This window comes from Bufo gargarizans, chromosome 3, assembly GCF_014858855.1.
Source record: "Bufo gargarizans isolate SCDJY-AF-19 chromosome 3, ASM1485885v1, whole genome shotgun sequence".
Taxonomy (NCBI): domain Eukaryota; kingdom Metazoa; phylum Chordata; class Amphibia; order Anura; family Bufonidae; genus Bufo; species Bufo gargarizans.
Window position 1 is genome coordinate 105020171 of NC_058082.1, and position 22214 is coordinate 105042384.

Below are 22214 nucleotides of genomic sequence, written 5' to 3' on the forward strand. Positions count from 1 at the left end.
AGGCATATTTATTTTCTGAACATGTGCTGAGGTCATTTATATATTTGTATAGCTGCAGATGGACGCCCTACGTGAAAAGCTTCGTTGCACACAGGATCTACTCTCAGCAAGCCAGCAGAAAGTGATGCTATTGGGTGAGGAGCTAACAACAGTCTCTTCTATCCGGGACCGGACCATCTCTGACCTTCACAAGAGTCGCCTGGAAACTGCTGACCTTGCCATTAAAGTGTCAGACTTGAGTCTGAGGTATAAAGAAGGCATGGGACAGTGGTGGCAAGAGAAGACAGCGCTCAGCCACAGCATGGAGGTAAACATGACGACACTATGATTTGCTTCTGAAACTATACTGCGAATACGCATTTGCACCTTTTCAGATATCTCTTCTTATTGTGTATTCAACACATTCATTGATGTCTGTGTTTAATTTAAAGTATCTCTTTAATAAAATAAAAAAACTTTTGATATGGTCACATATGAATGGTTTGATTGGTATGGGTCCGAGTGCTGAGACCTCCACTGATGGCTAGAACAAGGAGAAAGAAGCACTCACATAAAGTCCTCTCTCTCCTCTCTGCCGAAGACTGTCTCAATAGAAAGTCTGTGAGCCTGTCTCAAGTCAGTCTCCTGCAGCGCAGAGAGAGAAAGTAATCTGTGTGAGCGCTTGTCTCAGGGCTCTGCTATTTCCGGAACTCCCATACACAATTAATGGAGCCGCTGCACGCATTTCCAAACACTCGCTCTGCTCATTTCAGGTCAGCTCTATGGAGTTTGGGGCCCCCATTTCCATGATCAGTGGGGGTTCCAGTGGTAGGACCCCCACCTCTCTAATAGTTATCCCCTATCCTGTGGATAGAGAATAACTTGATATAACCAGAATACTCCTTTAGGGTCCATTCACACGTCCGCAAGTGTTTTGCGGATCCGCAAAACACCGACACCTGAAATGTGCGATCCGCAATTTGCGGACCGCACATCACAGACACAATAATAGAAAATGCCTTTTCTGGTCCGCAATTGCGGACAAGAATAGGACATGTTCTTTTTTTTTCAGGAACGGAATTGCGGATCCCGAAAAAAAGGATTCTGAAAAAACGGATGCGGATCCTGAAAATGCGGATTTGCATCCGTTCCAGCCCCATTAAAAGTGAATGGGTCCGCAAATTGCGGAACAAATGCAGACCCAAATTACGGACTTGTGAATGGACCCTAATGTGTTAGGCCTTTATCTTCAATGACACATAATGAAAGACTGATAGCAAATAAGTGTGTGGTTGCAGTTAATAGCAGTTTTTCACATAAATGATATGTGTTTACAAAGTTAGGAGGGAAGTGAATGAACATACCTCTTAATACTTGAAAATAATACAAATGTAATGCTTTCAAATACTGTTGGGAATGAAAAACACAAATCATGTGAAAGTGTTTACTGTCTGATTATATGTACATAACAGCGTTGCACACAATACAGGTAGCAATAATAATTAATCAGAAATTATATTTTATGTAATTAATTAAATACAATTGAACCACTCAGGCCATTTTAGTGTACACTACGTGCAGAATTATTAGGCAAATGAGTATTTTGACCACATCATCCTCTTTATGCATGTTGTCTTACTCCAAGCTGTATAGGCTCGAAAGCCTACTACCAATTAAGCATATTAGGTGATGTGCATCTCTGTAATGAGAAGGGGTGTGGTCTAATGACATCAACACCCTATATCAGGTGTGCATAATTATTAGGCAACTTCCTTTCCTTTGGCAAAATGGGTCAAAAGAAGGACTTGGCAGGCTCAGAAAAGTCAAAAATAGTGAGATATCTTGCAGAGGGATGCAGCACTCTTAAAATTGCAAAGCTGCTGAAGCGTGATCATCGAACAATCAAGCGTTTCATTCAAAATAGTCAACAGGTTCGCAAGAAGCGTGTGGAAAAACCAAGGCGCAAAATAACTGCCCATGAACTGAGAAAAGTCAAGCGTGCAGCTGCCAAGATGCCACTTGCCACCAGTTTGGCCATATTTCAGAGCTGCAACATCACTGGAGTGCCCAAAAGCACAAGGTGTGCAATACTCAGAGACATGGCCAAGGTAAGAAAGGCTGAAAGACGACCACCACTGAACAAGACACACAAGCTGAAACGTCAAGACTGGGCCAAGAAATATCTCAAGACTGATTTTTCTAAGGTTTTATGGACTGATGAAATGAGAGTGAGTCTTGATGGGCCAGATGGCTGGATTGGTAAAGGGCAGAGAGCTCCAGTCCGACTCAGACGCCAGCAAGGTGGAGGTGGAGTACTGGTTTGGGCTGGTATCATCAAAGATGAGCTTGTGGGGCCTTTTTGGGTTGAGGATGGAGTCAAGCTCAACTCCCAGTCCTACTGCCAGTTTCTGGAAGACACCTTCTTCAAGCAGTGGTACAGGAAGAAGTCTGCAAGGTAAGAAAAACATGATTTTCATGCAGGACAATGCTCCATCACACGCGTCCAAGTACTCCACAGCGTGGCTGGCAAGAAAGGGTATAAAAGAAGAAAATCTAATGACATGGCCTCCTTGTTCACCTGATCTGAACCCCATTGAGAACCTGTGGTCCATCATCAAATGTGAGATTTACAAGGAGGGAAAACAGTACACCTCTCTGAACAGTGTCTGGGAGGCTGTGGTTGCTGCTGCACGCAATGTTGATGGTGAACAGATCAAAACACTGACAGAATCCATGGATGGCTGGCTTTTGAGTGTCCTTGCAAAAAAAGGTGGCTATATTGGTCACTGATTTGTTTTGTTTTTGAATGTCAGAAATGTATATTTGTGAATGTTGAGATGTTATATTGGTTTCACTGGTAAAAATAAATAATTGAAATGGGTATATATTTGTTTTTTGTTAAGTTGCCTAATAATTATGTACAGTAATAGTCACCTGCACACACAGATATCCCCCTAAAATAGCTAAAACTAAAAACAAACTAAAAACTACTTCCAAAAATATTCAGCTTTTATATTAATGAGTTTTTTGGGTTCATTGAGAACATGGTTGTTGTTCAATAATAAAATTAATCCTCAAAAATACAACTTGCCTAATAATTCTGCACTCCCTGTAAAAAGTAAAGCAGAGTTGCATTAATTGTACACTATATGTTATGCACGGTGTAGGAAGGGCGTGACATATTTCTTCGAGCCCTGCACTTGGTGTAAAACACTCACTTTTGCCCATTCTACTGACGTTGCACTGTGACTTATCTGGTATTCTTCTGCATTCCAGGCTAAGAGGGACCAAATTGTGAATCTGAAAGCTGAAAAGCTGAATTTGGAGAGCAGCCTACATGAAGAGAGGAGTCAGAGGCAGTCCCTTCAGTGCCAAATAAACCAAGAAAAAGATGCCAGTCAGGTATCGGACATTGCAAAAAAAAAATAAAAAAAAATCTGTTATCGTGCTGTTAGTGGAAGGATTAAGGAAGGTTGTGTTTGTGACTAGTGTGTTAAATTACGTTAAAAAAAATCATAATTTTTTTAGACTTTGTACACATTGACCTTTAGTTTCAGCCATCTACAGATTGGCTAAAAATTACTTTTTTAACCTCTTAAGGACACATGACGTACCGGTACGTCATGTGTTGTTCCGATCACTGCCGCCCAGCCGGCGGTGATCGGAACAAGGTGCCTGCTCAAATCATTGCGCCCTGCCGTGTGCCCATACAGTAGTTTACGACCACATAGGGGGTGTTTCTGTAAACTGCAGAATCAGGGCCATAAATAATTAGTTTTGTTTGGCTGTTAACCCTTGCTTTGTAACTGGAAAAAAAATATAAAAATGGAAAATCTGCCAAAAAAGTGCAATTTTGAAATTGTATCTCTATTTTCTATTAAATCTTGTGCAACACCTAAAGGGTTAACGAAGTTTGTAAAATCAGTTTTGAATACCGTGAGGGGTGTAGTTTCTTAGATGGGTCACTTTTATGGAGATTCTACTCTAGGGGTGCATCAGGGGGCTTCAAATGAGACATGGTGTAAATAAACCAGTCCAGCAAAATCTGCCTTCCAAAAACCAAACGGCGCACCCTTCACTCTACGCCCCGCTGTGTGGCCGTACAGTAGTTTACGGCCACATATGGGGTGTTACTGTAAACGGCAGAGTCAGGGCAATAAAGATACAGTCTTGTTTGGCTGTTAACCCTTGCTTTGTTAGTGGAAAAAATGGGTTAAAATGGAAAATTGGGCAAAAAAATGAAATTCTCAAATTTCATCCCCATTTGCGAATAACTCTTGTGCAACACCTAAAGGGTTAACGAAGTTTGTAAAATCGGTTCTGAATACCTTGAGGGTGTAGTTTATAGAATGGGGTCATTTTTGGGTGGTTTCTATTATGTAAGCCTCGCAAAGTGACTTCAGACCTGTAGTGGTCCCTAAAAATTGGGTTTTTGTAAATTTCAGAAAAATTTCAAGATTTGCTTCTAAACTTCTAAGCCTTGTAACATCCCCAAAAAATAAAATATCATTCCCAAAATAATTCAAACATGAAGTAGACATATGGGGAATGTAAAGTCATCTTAATTTTTGGGGGTATTACTATGTATTACAGAAGTAGAGAAACTGAAACTTTGAAATTTGCTAATTTTTCCAAATTTTTGGTAAATTAGGTATTTTTTATGCATAAAAAATATTTTTTTTTACTTCATTTTTCCAGTGTCATGCAGTACAATATGTGACGAAAACAATCTCAGAACGGCCTGGATAAGTCAAAGCGTTTTAAAGTTATCACCACTTAAAGTGACACTGGTCAGATTTGCAAAAAATGGCCTGGTCCTTAAGGTGAAAAAGGCTGTGTCCTGAAGGGGTTAAATTAAAAGAAAATTAAATAGGGTTCTATTCACACATTGTGGATTTTTTTGCTGTGATTTTTTGCAAAATGCTAGGCCTTTGTTCCACAAAAAACACAGTATGACCACACATTGTGAATAGTTCCTCAAGCATTCACATTTCGGAGAAAATATGCTGCCTCTGGACACCAAAGGAGAAATTTACTTTGACTGTGGTGTATGCCAGTCTTAGGTTACGTCTACATGGGATCTAGATGCTGCAGATTTGCTGCCATGGATTTGTGTACAGCACATCTGTAGTGTTTCACAGTACCACCAATGTGGAAGAAATCTCATCCACATGTTGCTTAAAAAAGAAATCTGCAGTTTAAATTCACCTGTGGCATAAATTTTTAATCCACGGCATGTCAGTTTATGTTGTGGATTTCCGCGGTGGAATTCACCCTTTGCAGTGCAGAGGGTAAAATCTGTGACAGATCCACAGCCAAATCTGATGTAACTCATGCGGATTTTGCAGCACATTTGTTACAGATTTTGCCACGGAATCATGGCAAAAGTCCCCAGTGGATTTTCCAATGTGTTTTACTTCTCACGTGGACGTATGCTAAAACCAAAATATGGTGGAGTAGGATGTACCAAATTTATAAAATGGGTTATCCAAACTATAAAACATGCCCCCCAATGCCCAGGCCCCTCATATAGATTATAATTACACCTCTTCCCGGCACCCTCGTCGCTCCTGATCCCCACACGGCCGCCGCTGCCGCTCCCCGTAGCGTATGAAAACATCCGGTGACAGGGGGAGCAGCCAGCAGCAGGCCGTGACGGGGGCGAGCCTCGCGGGTGACGCTAGGGAGGCTCATCCCCGTCATTGCCTGCTATTGGCTGCTCCCCCGTTGCCAGATGTTTTCATCCGCGCGACGGAGAGAGACAGTGGTAGCCGAGCGGGTGAGTATAATGTATATAAGGGGCCTGGGCATTGGGGGCATGTTTTCTAGTTTGGATAACCCCTTTAAGTGGTGCATGCCTCTTAGGCACATCTTTGCCTGTCCATGCTCCTGAAATTGAAATCTACTCCAGCTGTGAGCAGGCATGGATTTGTGCTATAATTTATGACCGTTTCTGAAGTAAATTGTAGTAAATCTATCAGACCGATGGTGCTCCCCTGCCTAACCCTGCCCAATTTTCCCAATGCTTTTAAAAAGTGTTGAGATAATAAAATAAGTCTCAAAATTTTAGAGCGAATCTCGAGTGAGAAAAAATAGGTGCTTTTCATACACCAGAAAACTGGTGTAAATCTTGTGATAAATTCTCCGCAGGGTGCTTACCGATCCTGATATGCACCCGTAGTGACTCCTTTTGGAGCCAAACAGGGTCTACACATTGCTTTGCCGTGTGCATGAGCCATGGGGTGAATAATGCCAGTGCCTTATAACGGATTGTCTTGCTGTTCTACAGGTGCAGTTATCAGAGAGCAGGAGAGAGCTGAGCGAGTTGAGATCTGCCCTGAAGGTTGCACAAATGGAAAAGGAGCAGCTGAGAGAAGAGAGACAGGTGAGACTGTGGCGGCTGTATTCCCAGTTCTGCTCCTCTTCCCATTGCTCTTCTACTTCCTTAGGGTTGAGCACTTTTACTGTTGCCTCTTTAGGAGTTGATGCAATATGTGAGGAGACTGGAAGAACGTCTGGACAGACTCGCCGATGAGAAATGGAGGGAGGACAAAATGGTTGAGGAAGATATGCCAGCAACGTTAAGTATGTATTTTATCTAGCACTAAATAGATTCATGTAGATAATTTACCTTTTTTGGGTACCCATGTAGGTGCCTACATTGGACAGAATCTTGCAATGCAGCCGTATGTTTTCCAGCTATGGTAGAGTCAATCATTACCGAACAACACAAGCACTGACATGTGAAGAAATTTGCCAAATATTGCTTGCTCCTATCAATTAAATAATGTATCTGATAATGACATTTATATATGAGTGGGTCACATATTACAGGGGGGAATTTATAAAGTCCTGCTATATGTTGGTCTTATCTGTGCAATAGTGTGTGACCTTACTCCAATTTTGAAAAGTGGGCATGGTTCGCTATGTTAATTCGTTTCACTCCACACCTTGACTTTTTTTTTTTTAAAGTCACAAAATAAAAGTGATAAACTCACTCCAGTAGTGGGGGGGGGGGGGGGTGTAATAAAAGCTGAAATTCTAGACAATAGTGTTAGGCTTAAAAGGAATGTGTGAAAATGACCAGCTGTTTAAATCACGTTTTAATGTTTAACATACTTTTTAATAATTTTTGATGTTATTTTAAATTTTCCATGTCACTTTTTAGATTTAAACTAAAACCAAATATCCTGCAGTTTTCGCCACTTCTTGGTTTGTACAGATTACTTTACTGCAGATAACTCATTCTAATCCTGCCTGTAATGGTATCACCTCTGTGTATAGATAAGACAGGATCCACCATTCACAATAGGTGATTGTCAAGTCTTATCAGGTCACAGAGCATGCTTAGAAAACTCTCCCATCCCCTCCTGTCCATTGTGTCTATGGCCCATGCGGCTGCCATAAAGCTATTTTTTAAACGCTGTTAAGAACAGCTCAGACAAGATGGCCGCCCCCATAATAATGTTCAGAAAAAAAATTAAAAAACCTGCAAACAGATTAGAAAGAAGGAAATGTGCTACTTTCTGATTTTATCTGCCAGATACATTTTTGGTGACACATTTCCTTTAAAGAAGCACCAAATGCAATAAACAAGTTGCATTATTTGAGAAATTTGGAGGAAAGTAAATTAACGCCAACTCAAGCAAAACTGACTTTAAATATTACCCTCATGATAAATTCCCCCATAATGTTTTTTTTGTTTGTTTTTTGTCTACAAATGCTAATCCGTTTTATTACACTACATCAGATTCAGCCGTGTGCATGAGGCCTAAACATTGCTTAGTTATGTAACATGGAGAAATTCCAGACGGTGAGGACTGTGAGAGCTTTTTTTAAGGAGGAAAAGGATTGTGGGTTAGAAGCTTGGATTGATCGTAAACCGTGTTTTGTAGAAGTCTTGTTTTTGGGAGGATAGATATTGTATGAAAAAGTTGTGAATGGATTGTTGCATTATAATTTTTGAATTCCTTTCGCTCTTGTTAAAGACAGATTGGGTATAATTGCTAGAAAGTTTTCAATTTGTATTGGATGTGTTTTGGTGGACACTACTTGCAAGATCCTTGTATAGAGCAAGGGTACTCAACTGTCCGGACCCCTGCAGTGGCTTGCTAAGTGGGGGGCATTCCGCCCCGGGTGCCGTCTCTCAGGGGGTGCCAGAGTCCAGAAGCAATGAGCGCTTCCATCAATACAGATGGAAGCGCTCTCAATACAGATGGAAGCTGTCACGATGTGCTGTCACTCACCGCTCAGCTCCCCGCGCTCCTCACCTTCTTCAGGCCAGCAGCGCTCTGAATGGTGAAGCAGGGAGACTTCTCCATGCTCCACCATTCAGCCTGCAGGCACAGATTGCGCTGCCTGCCTGTGTGGGAGGAGCTTGCAGCCCGGGAATCTGCATAATCTCCGCCCACACAGTGCTGCAGAGCGATCTGTGTCTGCAGGGGAGAGAGGACTGTGAGCTTCAGGAACAGGACAAGGTGAGTAGTTACTGTGTTTTTTTTTGTTTTGTTTTTTAACACAGAGGGGGCACAATGGGCATTTCTACTCTGGAGGAGGCACAATGGGCATTGCAAATGTGAAGGAGGCACAATGGGCATTCCTATTTTGGAGGGGGCACAATGAGCATTTCTACCATGGAGGGGGCACAATGGGCATTGCTAATGTGAAGGGGGCACTATGGGCATTGCTAATGTGAAGGGGGCACTATGGGCATTTCTACTCTGGAGGGGGCACAATGGGCATTTCTAATGTGAAGGGCGCACAATGGGCATTTCTACTATGGAGGGGACACAATGGGCATTTCTACTATGGAGGGGACACAATGGGCATTTCTACTCTGGAGGGGGCTCAATGGACATTTCTACTCTGGAGGGGGCAAAGTGCACAGAGGGCATTACTACTCTGAAGGGGGCACAGTGAACAGAGGGCATTACTACTATGAAGGGGGCACAGAGTGCATTATTACTGTGAAGGGGGCACAATGGGCATTACTAGCACAGAGGGCATTACTACTATTAGAGGGGGCACAATGGGGATTTTTACTATGGAGGGGGCACAGAGGGCTTTACTACTGTGAAGGGGGCACAATGGGCTTTACTACTATTAAGGGGGCACAATGGGCATTATTACTATTAAGGGGGCCCAATGGGCATTATTACTTTAAAGGGGGTACAATGGGCATTTCTACTATTAAGGGGCATTATTACTGTGAAGGAGGCACAATGGGGATTATTACTATGAAGGGGGCACAATGGGGATTAGGGCTGCAACGATTAATCGATTATAATCGATAACTGGATTCGTTGTCGACGAATCCAGTTATCGAATAATCGCCGATTCGTTGCTATGCGGGCGGGCAGTCACTGCATCTTTATTTTACCTTACAATGACGCTCCAGTAACAGGCAGAGCGGACAGCGGCGTAAGGTCACTTACTCACGTGATGCACCGGGGCTGTTATGGGGAGGGGGATCGGTCTATGGCACTGCTATGGGGAGGGGGGATCTGTGCACTGTTATGGGGAAAGGGATCTGTGCACTGTTATGCCCATAACAGTGCACCTATCCCCCTCTCCATAACAGAGCCACCCACAGATCCCCCTCTCCATAACAGTGCCACCCACAGATCCCCCTCTCCATAACAGCACCACCCACAGATCCCCCTCTCCATAACAGCGCCACCCACAGATCCCCCTCTCCATAACAGCGCCACCCACAGATCCCCCTCTCCATAACAGCGCCACCCACAGATCCCCCTCTCCATAACAGCGCCGTCCACAGATCCCCCTCTCCATAACAGTGCCACCCACAGATCCCCCTCTCCATAACAGCGCCACCCACAGATCCCCCTCTCCATAACAGCTCCACCCACAGATCACCCTCTCCATAATAGCGCCACCCACAGATCCCCCTCACTATAACTGCACCGTCCACAGATCGCCCTCTCCATAACAGTGCCACCCACAGATCCCCCTCTCCATAACTGCGTCACCCACAGATCCCCCTCTCCATAACAGCGCCATCCACAGATCCCCCTCTCCATAACAGCGCCGTCCACAGATCGCCCTCTCCATAACAGTGCCACCCACAGATCCCCCTCTCCATAACTGCGTCACCCACAGATCCCCCTCTCCATAACAGCGCCATCCACAGATCCCCCTCTCCATAACAGCGCCACCCACAGATCCCCCTCTCCATAACAGCGCTATCCACAGATCCCCCTCTCCATAACAGCGCCACCCACAGATCCCCCTCTCCATAATAGCGCCACCCACAGATCCCCCTCTCCATAATAGCGCCACCCACAGATCCCCCTCTCCATAATAGCGCCACCCACAGATCCCCCTCTCCATAACAGCTCCGTCCACAGATCGCCCTCTCCATAACAGTGCCACCCACAGATCCCCCTCTCCATAACTGCGTCACCCACAGATCCCCCTCTCCATAACAGCGCCATCCACAGATCCCCCTCTCCATAACAGCGCCATCCACAGATCCCCCTCTCCATAACAGCGCCGTCCACAGATCACCCATAATAGTGTCATCCACAGATCCCCCATAATAGTGTCGTCCACAGATAATCCCCATAATAGTGTCGTCCACAGATCCTCCCCATAATAGTGTCATCCACAGATCCTCCCCATAATAGTGTCGTCCACAGATCCTCCCCATAATAGTGTCGTCCACAGATCCTCCCCATAATAGTGTCGTCCACAGATCCTCCCCATAATAGTGTCGTCCACAGATCCTCCCCATAATAGTGTCGTCCACAGATCCTCCCCATAATAGTGTCGTCCACAGATCCTCCCCATAATAGTGTCGTCCACAGATCCTCCCCATAATAGTGTCGTTGTTGTTTTTCCCGATTAATCGTAGAAATTAATCGGCAACTAATCGATTATTCAAATAATCGTTAGCTGCAGCCCTAATGGGGATTATTACTATGAAGGGGGCACAATGGGGATTATTACTATGAAGTGGGCACAATGGGGATAACACTATGAAGGGGGCACAATGGGGATTATTACTGTGAAGGAGGAACAATGGGGATTATTACTGTGAAGGGGCCACAAAGAGGGCATTACAACTGTGAAGGGGCACATATAGGGGGCACTTGGGGTATTCATACTCTGTGGGGAGGAACTAAGGAGGTATTGTCAAGGGCACTAAGGAGCATCATAATGTGTGGGGAAACCAAGGGATCACCCTTCTGTGAGGGTGCACTTAGGGGTATCATACTCTGTGGAACACTAAAGGGATATCATACTTTCTGAGGGGCATTAAAGGGGCATCATTATCGTTGGGCACTGAAAGGACATTTTTACTGTTTGTTTGGCAGAAAGGAGATTAGGTGGGCTTGGAGGTGTGGATTATTGTAAAAAAATAAATAAATACAGCTCTACACGCCAATGGTGTTGTTCCTTCTTATATATTTTCTCTTTCACCTATGACAGCACCCCTGGAGAAACCGCCTGTTTCCTGTCCTAAGGGGCAGGAGGGAATGGGATCCGCTGGAAGATAAGATGAAGATGGAGTTGTGGCGGCCCTGGCTATTGCTATAGTGTGAGGAGAGTTACCCCGTTCGGCATAAGACTCCTCTGGGAGCCACTGCAGAAGTCTGGGCTCCCTTCTCTCTCCTTACCCCTTCCGTTCCCCTTCCCGGGTCATGGAAGGGTTTCAGCCTCCCTTAGCTCCTGCGAACCTCTGTGGCCACGTTCGCATGTTCGGCTGCCGGCCCGCGTGCGGGATTCCTTTACCTCCGGGTTGCGGCGGTGGAGGAAGTTGACGCTGTGGACCAGAAGGGAAGGGAGCCGGTTTGCGCGCACCAAGAAGAAAAGCCCAGACGGCTCTCTGCCTTACCGAGTGGAAGAAAGTGTCAGTTCCTCCATTCTGGCTTGTGTTTGCTGTAGGAACATGGAGAAGGCTCAGTGCGCTGAAACCACCAATGATACATCGGTACCTGGGTGGGGTAAGAGGGGTTATACCCCAGCATGAATTGTTTGTAACAGTGCTTATGGGGTCATGTTTTGTTGCTTATTTAAGTATCTAAGGAGTCTTCTAGGAAGACCACCAGAGTAAAAAAGAGGGGATGTGTTGTATGTAAGAAAAAGCTACCTTCTACCTTGGCAAAACCCCTATGTCAAGGGTGTATCAGCAAGTTAATGAAGGAGGAAGCTCCGTCTTTAATGGGCAGCATTAAGCAAATGATCCGTGAAGAGGTCAGAAAGTCGGTTAGCAGTTTGATAAAAAGCTGCCCCAGTACTTCTTCGGTTGCAGCTAAGGACTCCCCCTCCAGTGACAGTGATATACTTTCTGATTTGGAAGAAGAAGGAGAATGGGTGTCATCAAATGAGTCTTCGGATTACGAGGCCGCAGGGAAACCATTTTTTCATGTCGAGAACACTAACTCTCTAGTCAAGGCGGTAAGGGCTACCATGGGGTTGGATGATCAGAAGCCACAGCAATCAGTCCAGGACTCTATTTTTGAAGGTTTAGGTCCCAAGAAAAGAAAAGTGTTTGACGTGCATAAAAACATTCAAGCGGTGATCGCTAGAGAGTGGAAAAACCCTGATAGGAAGTTTTTTGTTCCTTTCTTCGGTGAAGCGGAAGTATCCATTTGATGAAGAGATCTCCGATCCTTGGGATAGGGCCCCAAAGCTTGATGCTCCGGTGGCGAAGATGTCCAAGAAAGCCGCACTCCCCTTTGAAGATATGGGTTCACTTAACGACCCGATGAACAAGAGAGCAGAGGTTTATTTAAAAAAGAAGCGGGAAGCCTCTGCGGGGGCTTTTAAACCTGCTATTGCCGCTATGTCTGTTGCTAGGTCTCTAAAAGTGTGGATGGGGGAGTTAGAGGCTCACATTAAGGTAGGTACCCCTCGGGAGCAGTTACTTTCTTTATTCCCTACTATAAATAATGTCTTAGATTTCTTAGCCGACGCTTCTGCAGACTCCTTATGATTTTCCAATAGGGCTTCCGCCTTATCTAACTCTGCCCGTAAATTTGGTTAAAAGGCTGGAATGGGGATATTGGCTCCAAGGCAATACTTTGTGCTATTCCTTGTCAGGGTGAGTTTTTGTTTGGGCCAATCCTTGACGATTTACTAGAAAAAGCCTCAGACAAGAAAAAAGGCTTTCCCTCTGTTAGTCAGCCCCCCAGAAGGCTATTACGTCCCAGATTTAATAAAGAAAGCTTTAAAGGGAAGGAAAGAGCAAAGCAGTTTACAGGTGCGGGTAGGAAAAGTAAGAGATTTCTTTTTTCCGGGTCAGATGCCTCAAAAAAGAAGTCCCAATGACGCCAGAGCCCTGTCGGAGGTCGGCTGTCTCTTTTTGCTCTTCAATGGCAGAAGATCTCCAACAGCCCGTGGATAATTTCTGTGATAAGGGAGGGCCTAAAGCTAAAATTTCTGAGCATTCCAGAAGGAAGATTTGTAGTTACAGATTACCGTTCAGATCCCACAGAACAGTCAGTTATCATCTCAGTTTTTTCCCTAATAGAGAAAAAGGTGTTGGTAAGAGTTCCAGAGCAGGAAGTGACAAGGGCGTTTTATTCACCCCTTTTTCTTGTCAGAAAACCAAATGGCTCGTTTCAGACTATAATAAACTTGAAGTGTCTGAACCGGTATCTGCTGTACGAGAGATTTCGTATGGAGTCCATTAAATCAGCGGTGAATAATCTTTTCCCAGACTGTTTTATGACCACAGTAGACCTGAGGGATGCGTACTATCATGTCCCTATCCATCCCAGTTACCAGATGTTTCTGAGAGTGGCAGTCCAGTTAGAGAGAGATATTCTGCATCTTCAATTCCAGGCCTTTTTCGTTGGGCTCTCTCAAGCTCCTAGGGTTTTCACGAAGATTCTTTCAGAGATGATGGCCCATGTGAGGGAGAAGTAGATCATCACTATACCATACCTGGATGATTTTCTTCTGGTGGCCCGGTCAGATTCTTCAGTGGCAGATTGCCTGGTTGAGGGAGGTTCTAGAAAAGCTGGGATGGGAGATAAACCTAGAAAAATCCAGTTTGTGCCCGACCCAGAGATGCAGCTTCCTAGGAATGATTTTGGACTCTAGTTCCCAGAGGTGCCTGCTACCCCTGCAAAAAGCCTTACTTATCAGATCAAGAGTTCAGCTTCTTCATTCGCGCCCATCAGTCACCCTAAGAGAGGCCATGTCGGTGCTGGGTATCATGACAGCCGCTATTCCGGTAGTAGAATGGGCCCAGTACCATTCAAGGCTGCTTCAGCTTTAGATCCTGTTGGATTGGGACAGATGTCTACCCTCTCTGGACGCAGAGATCTCTATATCACCCCAGACCCTAGATTCCTTGGAGTGGTGGATGGATCTAAAAAACCTAGAGAAAGGGGTTCCTTGGATCAGGGAGGAGATGCTCTCCTTCACCACGGATGCAAGCCCATCCGGTTGGGGAGCCCATGTGCGGTCCCTGCTTTTGCAGGGGAACTGGGACAGTTATTCTTTGTCCCAGTCTCACAATTTCAAGGAATTGAATGCAATCAGGGTAGACTTAGTACAGAGTCTCCCAATTATCAAGGGCAAAAATGTGAGAGTTTACTCGGACAACACTACGGCAGTGGCTTATATCAATCGGCAGGGAGGCACAAGGGCTCAGGGCCTCATGACGCTCGCTCATCAGATGTTCAGTATAGCAGAAGCTTCTCTATTATCCCTGCCCGTGGTACATCTAAGGGGTTCAGACAATGTGAAAGTGGACTTCCTCAGTCGTCATCATCTATACCAAGGGAAGTGGTCCCTAGATCAGGGGGTTTTCAAACAGGTTGCAGCATTGTGGGGGACTCCAGAGATAGATCTCTTTGCCACCAGGTCAAACAGGAAGGTAGAGGTCTACTTTTCCCTATCTCTTGGGGAGCATCCGAGAGCAGTGGACGCATTGGCCCAATCATGGCAGCAGGGTCTTCTTTATGCCTTTCCCCCCTTAAAGTTGTTACCAAGGGTACTCAGGAAGATCAGAGAGGAGGGAGCCACGGTAATAGTTATAGCCCTCTTTTGGCCGAGATGGGTGTGGTTTTCCTGGCTCCGCAGGATGTCAATTGCGACCCCATGGGTGCTTCCGGAGTCTCAGGAAATTCTGTCTCGGGGTCCAATCTTTCACCCAGAAGTAAAAATTCTGCATCTGACTGCCTGGTTGTTGAGAGGGACATTTTAATAAAGAAAGGTGTCTCTGAGGATGTAGTTAACACTCTGTTGGCCAGTCGGAAGAAGGTCAGTTCAGATATCTACTTGAGAAGTTGGAGGGCCTTTTTCAGATTCGCTAAAAGTCCGGTGGATGTGATAGAAGCTCCTGACATCCCGCTCATATTAGATTTCCTGCAGGAGGGATGAAAGAAAACACTTAGGCCTATCACTTTGAAGGTCCAAATTTCAGCTTTAAGCGCTTTGTTTGAGTTTAAGTTAGCAGAACATCCTTGGGTTCGGAGGTTTATAACAGCAGTGTCTAAGTTATCTCTAGTATGTAAAAACAGAGTTCCTCACTTGGATTTAAATGTGGTCCTCTCTTCTCGCACTTCAGTACCTTTCGAGCCTATTGATGAGATCTCCCCAATGATGTTCTCCCTAAAACTCGCGTTCCTCCTGGCTATTACTTCGGCTAGAAGGGTTAGTGAGATCTCTGCGCTCTCCGTTGACCCTCCCTACTTGGTGATCTTGGAGGATAGGGTAATGATTTCTCCTGATTCCTTCTTTTTTACCAGAGGTCTCTTCACACTTTCACCATTCTCAGGAGATAGTGTTACCTTCCTTCTGTGCTTCCCTTAAAAATAAGAAGGAATCAGAATTCCACTGTTTAGATGTTAGGAGGTGTATTATGCAATATCTACAGGTCACACAGCCTTGGAGGTCCTCCTCTCTTCTGTTGCTTTTGTTTCAGGGACCTAACAAGGGATCCGCAGCCTCTTCTCAGACTATTGCTAGGTGGATTAGACAAGCCATTTCCTTGGATTACTCTTCTAAGGGAGTTGTTCCGCCCTCTGGGTTTGGGCCTCACTCTACGAGATCAGTCTCCACTTCATGGGCAGAGAGAGCTTCAGCTTCTATAGAGCAGATTTGTAGGGTGGCTACCTGGAGCTCTTCACATACTTTTTTTTAGGCACTATAGACTTCAGTTATCTTCTAACGAAGGTCTTACCTTTGGTCGGAAGGTGCTTCAGGATGTGGTCCCACCCTAGATACTGTCGTTTTCTTGCCTGTTCTCCAAGGGTGCTGTCATAGGTGAAAGAAAAAGATTGAATTCCACTTACCGGTAATCGGTTTTCTTTGAGCCTATGACAGCACCCGATTAATTCCCATCCCAAAAAATAAAATGTGTGTATATGTATGTATGTATATCTATATATATATATATTTATAAAAAATTATGTATAATGTTAGGTTGTGAAGATATTATTATGTTTCTTAGTTCTTGAGAAAAGGACTGGAGGTAGAGGGGATGATCCCTCTTTTTTAAAAGGCGGTTCTGGTTCCTGTTTCCTGTCCTGAGGTGGAGGAGCCGGTCTCTCCAGGGGTGCTGTCATAGGCTCAAAGAAAACCGATTACCGGTAAGCTTCATCCTACAGCAGGCTCAGGTATGTGGACCTTTACAAAAAGTACTTGAGTACGCCTGGTATGGAGTATAGCTCGAAGAATGGAAGGTGTAGTGGGGAGCAGGGTATCGGAAATGGAATTTACTGTAGGTTGTAGATGATGTTGAACATTATGATGGTTTATAGCTGATTTTAACATGGACCCGACTTTTGGACAAATTAAAGTGAAATTCTTTAATTTTATTTCTATTCCCCAGGTTCATCAAATTCGTTGCAAGGTCTCCCTGACTCAGATGATGAGTCTGTTGAAAACATGAGACTGCCTCAGCAGGAAGACCCCTACAAATTGAGTGACCAGCTCTCTTCTACTTTACCTGTCTTCCCTCGAGAGTGTCAGAGGGTGGTGATCAACCAACCAGCACCGATCGCATGTCAGCTGCAACCGCTTCCTGAGGACAGCCCTGACTCTGTGAGTGTATTCAGCCTAAACTGGTGAAAATTAGACACTTGTGATTCCTAAGGATGACGTGAGCAGAACAGCATGCAACAAAACCTTGATAAAATGTAAAATAACCAAAGACAGAATTGAAGCAGCTATTCTTCCATAAGTCACCCTAGCATATTTCTGAGGGAAATATACTGGGTAGATGACCAAACGTTCTTTTATCTTCTAAAAAGACCTTTACTGTACATTTTCTACTATTTATGTAGTGTCAACATCATTTTATATCTTCAGAAGAGCTTTAATTATAATTTCCCCATCCCAGAGAATCTGGAGAACATGCAAACTGTATGCAGATAAACTTGGTTGAATTTTCATAATGCTACAATACCACTGTTGGCATCTTTTTGGACTTTGGAAGGTGCTGTAATGAGGCCCTTGGGGTGTAATGATGGATACAATGCAGTGATCTTGTCCCAGCATTGTTTCCTTGTATCTCTAAAGTTTTGGGTCCACATCTGACAAAGAGCAGGATCACAGTATGGACTTTGTACATTCTCCACAAGTTTGCATGGGTTTCCGCTGGAAACACCAATTACCTCCCACACTCCAAATTAAAACGGTACTGTAGATGGTGATGAGATGACTAAATTCCTATGAAATTGTCCCTAGTGTGTAGGTTGTGAACCACATTGCAGACAGGGGTCGTGGGAGTAATAATATTTGTACAGCGCTGCAGAATATGTTAGTGCTATGTCAGAATCAGAATTACATAGGAAAATACGGTATTAATCCTACCATACCACAAGGTATTGTCACAGCTCTGCTTGTAATTGTTTAGTTTTGCACACAATCTCTAGAGCCTTTAACGACTAATATCTATGATTTATATACTGTAAGAAGGTCCAGATTTAAGCCCCTTGTTTTTCACCTTTGCCTTATCTGTAGATTCTCAGGGGGGGCATTTTACAGGGTAAAGCCGACAGCTTGCCAATACACTTTGTTAGTTTTACCGTCAGAAACAAGTCTCTAAGTCCTAACCCCACTTTGCCCTCCCTACCCACATGTACCTTCAGGTGCATTAAAACTAACAAAGACGGAGACTGTACAAAGGACAGGAAACGACTCGCGGTCAGCTACTCCCTGTGCGTCAAATTAAGATCTTCGGCCATTGAAGACCACACAGAGTTCAGAACACGGGGTGAATGATAGCGCCAAGCTCTGCGGACATCTCAAAGCATTAACTTTTAATTTCATCAGATTTTCTGAAGCTCCCTAATAGGATGTTTTTCCAGTATCACCTTTGTGTGTAACACTTTTGCTGCGAGAATCAGCCTGATTCTGGCAGCAAAACTGTTACACACAAAGGTGTGTAACCGCTGCTCGTGTAGAAGAAAGCCTTTCTTCTACACGAGCAGCGGTTACGCATTCTGGAGCATTTAGCACAAGCAATTTGCTTATTGCCGTCTCCAGCTGGAACCAAAACCATTGATCTGTTCACGCTGGCGTCTTCTTTCTTGTTTTCTATCACCCATCTGCTCTGTAGTTTGAGCACATTGTTTTTACGACACTCTGTACTACCATATCCCTTTACAGTTATATGTCTCCAGTTCTGGTCTTTACATCTGAAACACCTTTCTCAGACTGTAGAATATAAAGATACCTACTTGTTCTGCAGGTAGGCATCTCCCTTATGTCTCGCTGTACAGACCGTGCAGAGTGCCTATAAATCTGCAGTGTGGGGTGCATGCTGCAAGTGCCAGCCGTCAGGGGTCAAATGAAATGTACCTCCATGCCTAGTTAGTTTGCAGGTCCATTAAGCAGGTTATAGCAATTTATGATCACATGCAGCACACTTACTGCAGAACAGTTTTGATTGTCTGCCTTGGTAACACTTGGCTGTCTGAGAATCGCCAGTTGTGAAATTAGGCCTCTTTCACATGACCGTATGGCTTTTTCAGTATTTTGCGGTTTGCAAAAAATGGATCCACAAAAAATACGGATGACATCCGTGTGCATTCCGTTTTTTGTGGAACCGAACAGCTGGCCCCTAATAGAACAGTACTATCCTTATCCGTTATGCGGACAATAATAGGACGTATTCTATCTTTGATCAGAACGGAAAAAAGGAAATACGAAAACGGAAGGCATACTGAGTACCTTCCCTTTTTTTTTTTTTTTTTTTTTTTTTCGCTGATCCATTGAAATGAATGGTTCCGTATACGCAACGCAAAAAACTGAATGAAAACGGCTACTCTGTGTGATACGTATACCTGATCTCAGCCACTTACTTGTTTGATTACATTTATTGATTGCCGGATTGACTGCTAGGGGAGCAAAATCTACTCCACTCACCGCCTGTTGTGTATATGGGAGGTTGGTTAAGCCACAGATTGATCATTTGTCTTCTATACAAGAATCGTGATAATTTTATGTCAACCTTTTTACCGCCAGGACCCAGGAGTAAGGCGCGTAGTAAGCGATGGGTATCTGACAGCTAAAGTGCACCATCTACTAAACGGAATATTTAAAATAGCAGGTTTCGCCTCATAAAGCTATTTTAATATATAAAAGGTTAAGGGGGGAAATGTCATTCTAACTGCAAAGCTATAACCTCCTAGTGTGAAAGTAGCTTATTTAAAATACATATAATATAGCTAGGATGCTTAGGGGCATGGGGTTTTCTAAGCTACACGCAGTTAAAGGGGTTGCGCACTCATTTCCATGACCTGTCAGACTAGCCAGATTAGCATTGGTAATCCCTAGGTGCTAGGTCCTGGCTCATTCTCTTCCAGACCTCCGCTGCTTGTCTGCTTTTTCGAGAATCGCATCCAAACAAAAACTTTCCTTGACAGAGTAAGGGCCCATGCACACAAACGTATTTTCTTTCTGTGTCCGTTCAGTTTTTTTTTTTGCGGGCCGTATAAGGAACCATTCACTTCAATGGGTCTGCCAAACAAAACGGAAGTTACTTTGTGTACATTCCGTTTCCGTATGTCTGTATTTCCGTTCCCCCCAAAAATAGAATATGTCCTATTATTGTCCGCATAACGGACACGGATAGGACTGTTCTATTAAGGGGCGACTGTTCCGTTCTGCAAAATACAGAATGCACATGAATGTCAGCCGTATTTTTTGCAGATCAGTTTTTTGCGGACCACAAAAAACATATGGTCGTGTGCATGAGCCCTAAAGCACATAATTTAGATTTGGATGCTATGTTCTCCTCTCCAACCTTTTAGCTACTAAGAGACGCTGGGGTAAAACCCCTCTTACCCTCACCAGGAGTACAGCACCAAGCTACACTGATACATTGTAACAAACTAACAGCTCTGTCACCAGGATGGGTTTTCAGCCTCTGTACATTTGAGTTTATTTACTGTGTGTTACTACCTCACTATTTGCAAACTCTCTGCTTGCAGTCAGCCACTGGGACACTGAAAACTATCTTAACCTTCTACTTATTACAGCTGAGGTTCCATTACAATGTATCAGTGTAGATAAAGCATGGCATTTAACACTGGATTGCAGGTTTTGGATGTAAGCATGACTGTCTGCATTCACCAACAGCAAGCAGACATCTTCAATTTGATGCAGTGTGGCAAGAGGAGTTTAAAAGGGAGTTCCATTTTGAAGATAAATGTTTTGTCTGGACTGGTCAGCGTCAATATACAACACCGTGTAGGCCACTACAAGCATGTCCCTTCTCAAGAACATGTAACTTTATTTGCAAAGTTGTCACACAGCAAACACTCACCCAGCACATAACATGGCCAGTTCCCTTCTTAGGATCTATGTACACGCCAGCCGAGACAACACACAGGCAACGCTTCCGCCCACCACACTCACAAGCCAATCAGCGAGCAGGACACAGGAGGAGAATGACAACCATCCAATAGAAACGAGCGTTGTTCGTGCAGCAGCGAATACACGTGAAGGGGCGGTGACCGCGCGAGCAATGGGCGGGAAAACTACTAGCCAATCGGGGTGAGGTGAAAGACTCTACTCCAAACTTGCCAGACTGCTGGAAGCGGGAGCACAAGATGCAGGAACCCAAGCCATGCCCACCCTCTATGCCGGGTAGTGTGAGGGGCGGATCTTCACCCAGCAGACGTCTGCGGCGTGTCTGCTGGATGAAAGCCTTTTTTTCTTAAAGAGGCAGAGCAGCGGAGGGTCTAGGCGCAAATGGCAACAAGAGTACAAAATCTTGTCGCCATTTTGCAATTCTAAGTCGCATTGGCGACCATTTTGGTCGCCATCTGGAGCACTGAATAGTGATCGTGGCATCTGTGGGGTTAGGCAGAGGCAGCAAAATCATGGTGCTCCAATCAGTTACCATGACAGCCCTAAGCTGGCTAAAGGTTCTCAGGTCTGACCACAATAGTCATCTGTTATGGTCTGTGGGACAACCGATCATAAGATCGCAGGTTCTAACTCCCTAAGGCTTCAAGTTATTGTGTAAAAAGTGAAAGAAGTTTTAAAAAAAGTTAAAAATAATTAAAATCACCCCCTTAACTAATGTTATATCAAAAAAAAATAAAAACACATTGCGCCCCCCCAAAAAAATTGAATAACATTGATCAAACAGTCTTATGTACCCCAACAGTGATACCAATAAAAACTACAGTTTGTCCCGACAAAAACAACTCATACAGTTCTGTAGACGGAAATATAAAAAAAAAGTTATGGCTGTTAGACAGTGGTGATGCAAAGAAAAATTTTATATTTTCAAAGGTTTTTATTTTTTTTAAGTATTAAAACAAAATAATAACTCTACAAAATTTTTATCACTGTAATCGCATTAACCCGCAGAATAAGGGCATCATTTCATTTTTAGTGCACAGTGAAGAATATTATATCTAAAGCCAAAACACCTTGGCAGAATTCTGTGTTTTTTTTCAGTTTCATCCCACAAATACCGGATTTTTTTTCCTGTTTTCCAATACAATACATGGTAAATTAAATGGTGCCATAAATAATACAAAAAAAGTATTAAAATTTGTAAATGGAAAGTTAAAACAGTTATGACTCTGGGGATGTGGGGAGGAAAACATAAAAATGGGCCTGGTCTTTAAGGGGTAAAAAAAAAAAATGAAATTGTCCAGTGGGAAAAATTTCTTAGCAGTGCGCAGAATGCTTTAAAAAAAATAAAAGAATGGATACTCGCCCTCACCAATCCGAAGCAAATGCCGTTCCAGCACTGTTTTGTTAGGTTGAGAAAACAAATTTTCATATACCCG

The 22214-nt window shown here is 44.0% G+C and overlaps 1 protein-coding gene across 1 annotated transcript in view; it reads left to right on the plus strand.

Moving 5' to 3' along the window:
• The window catches only part of CALCOCO1 (calcium binding and coiled-coil domain 1), a 66910-nt gene that overhangs the window by 34229 nt on the left and 10467 nt on the right, over positions 1-22214 (plus strand). Inside the window, exons 8-12 of the mRNA XM_044284962.1 lie at positions 53-307; positions 3256-3381; positions 6269-6364; positions 6459-6564; positions 16790-17001. Of these exons, the coding sequence (XP_044140897.1) occupies positions 53-307; positions 3256-3381; positions 6269-6364; positions 6459-6564; positions 16790-17001 (795 nt within the window). The remainder of the gene's footprint in view (positions 1-52; positions 308-3255; positions 3382-6268; positions 6365-6458; positions 6565-16789; positions 17002-22214) is intronic.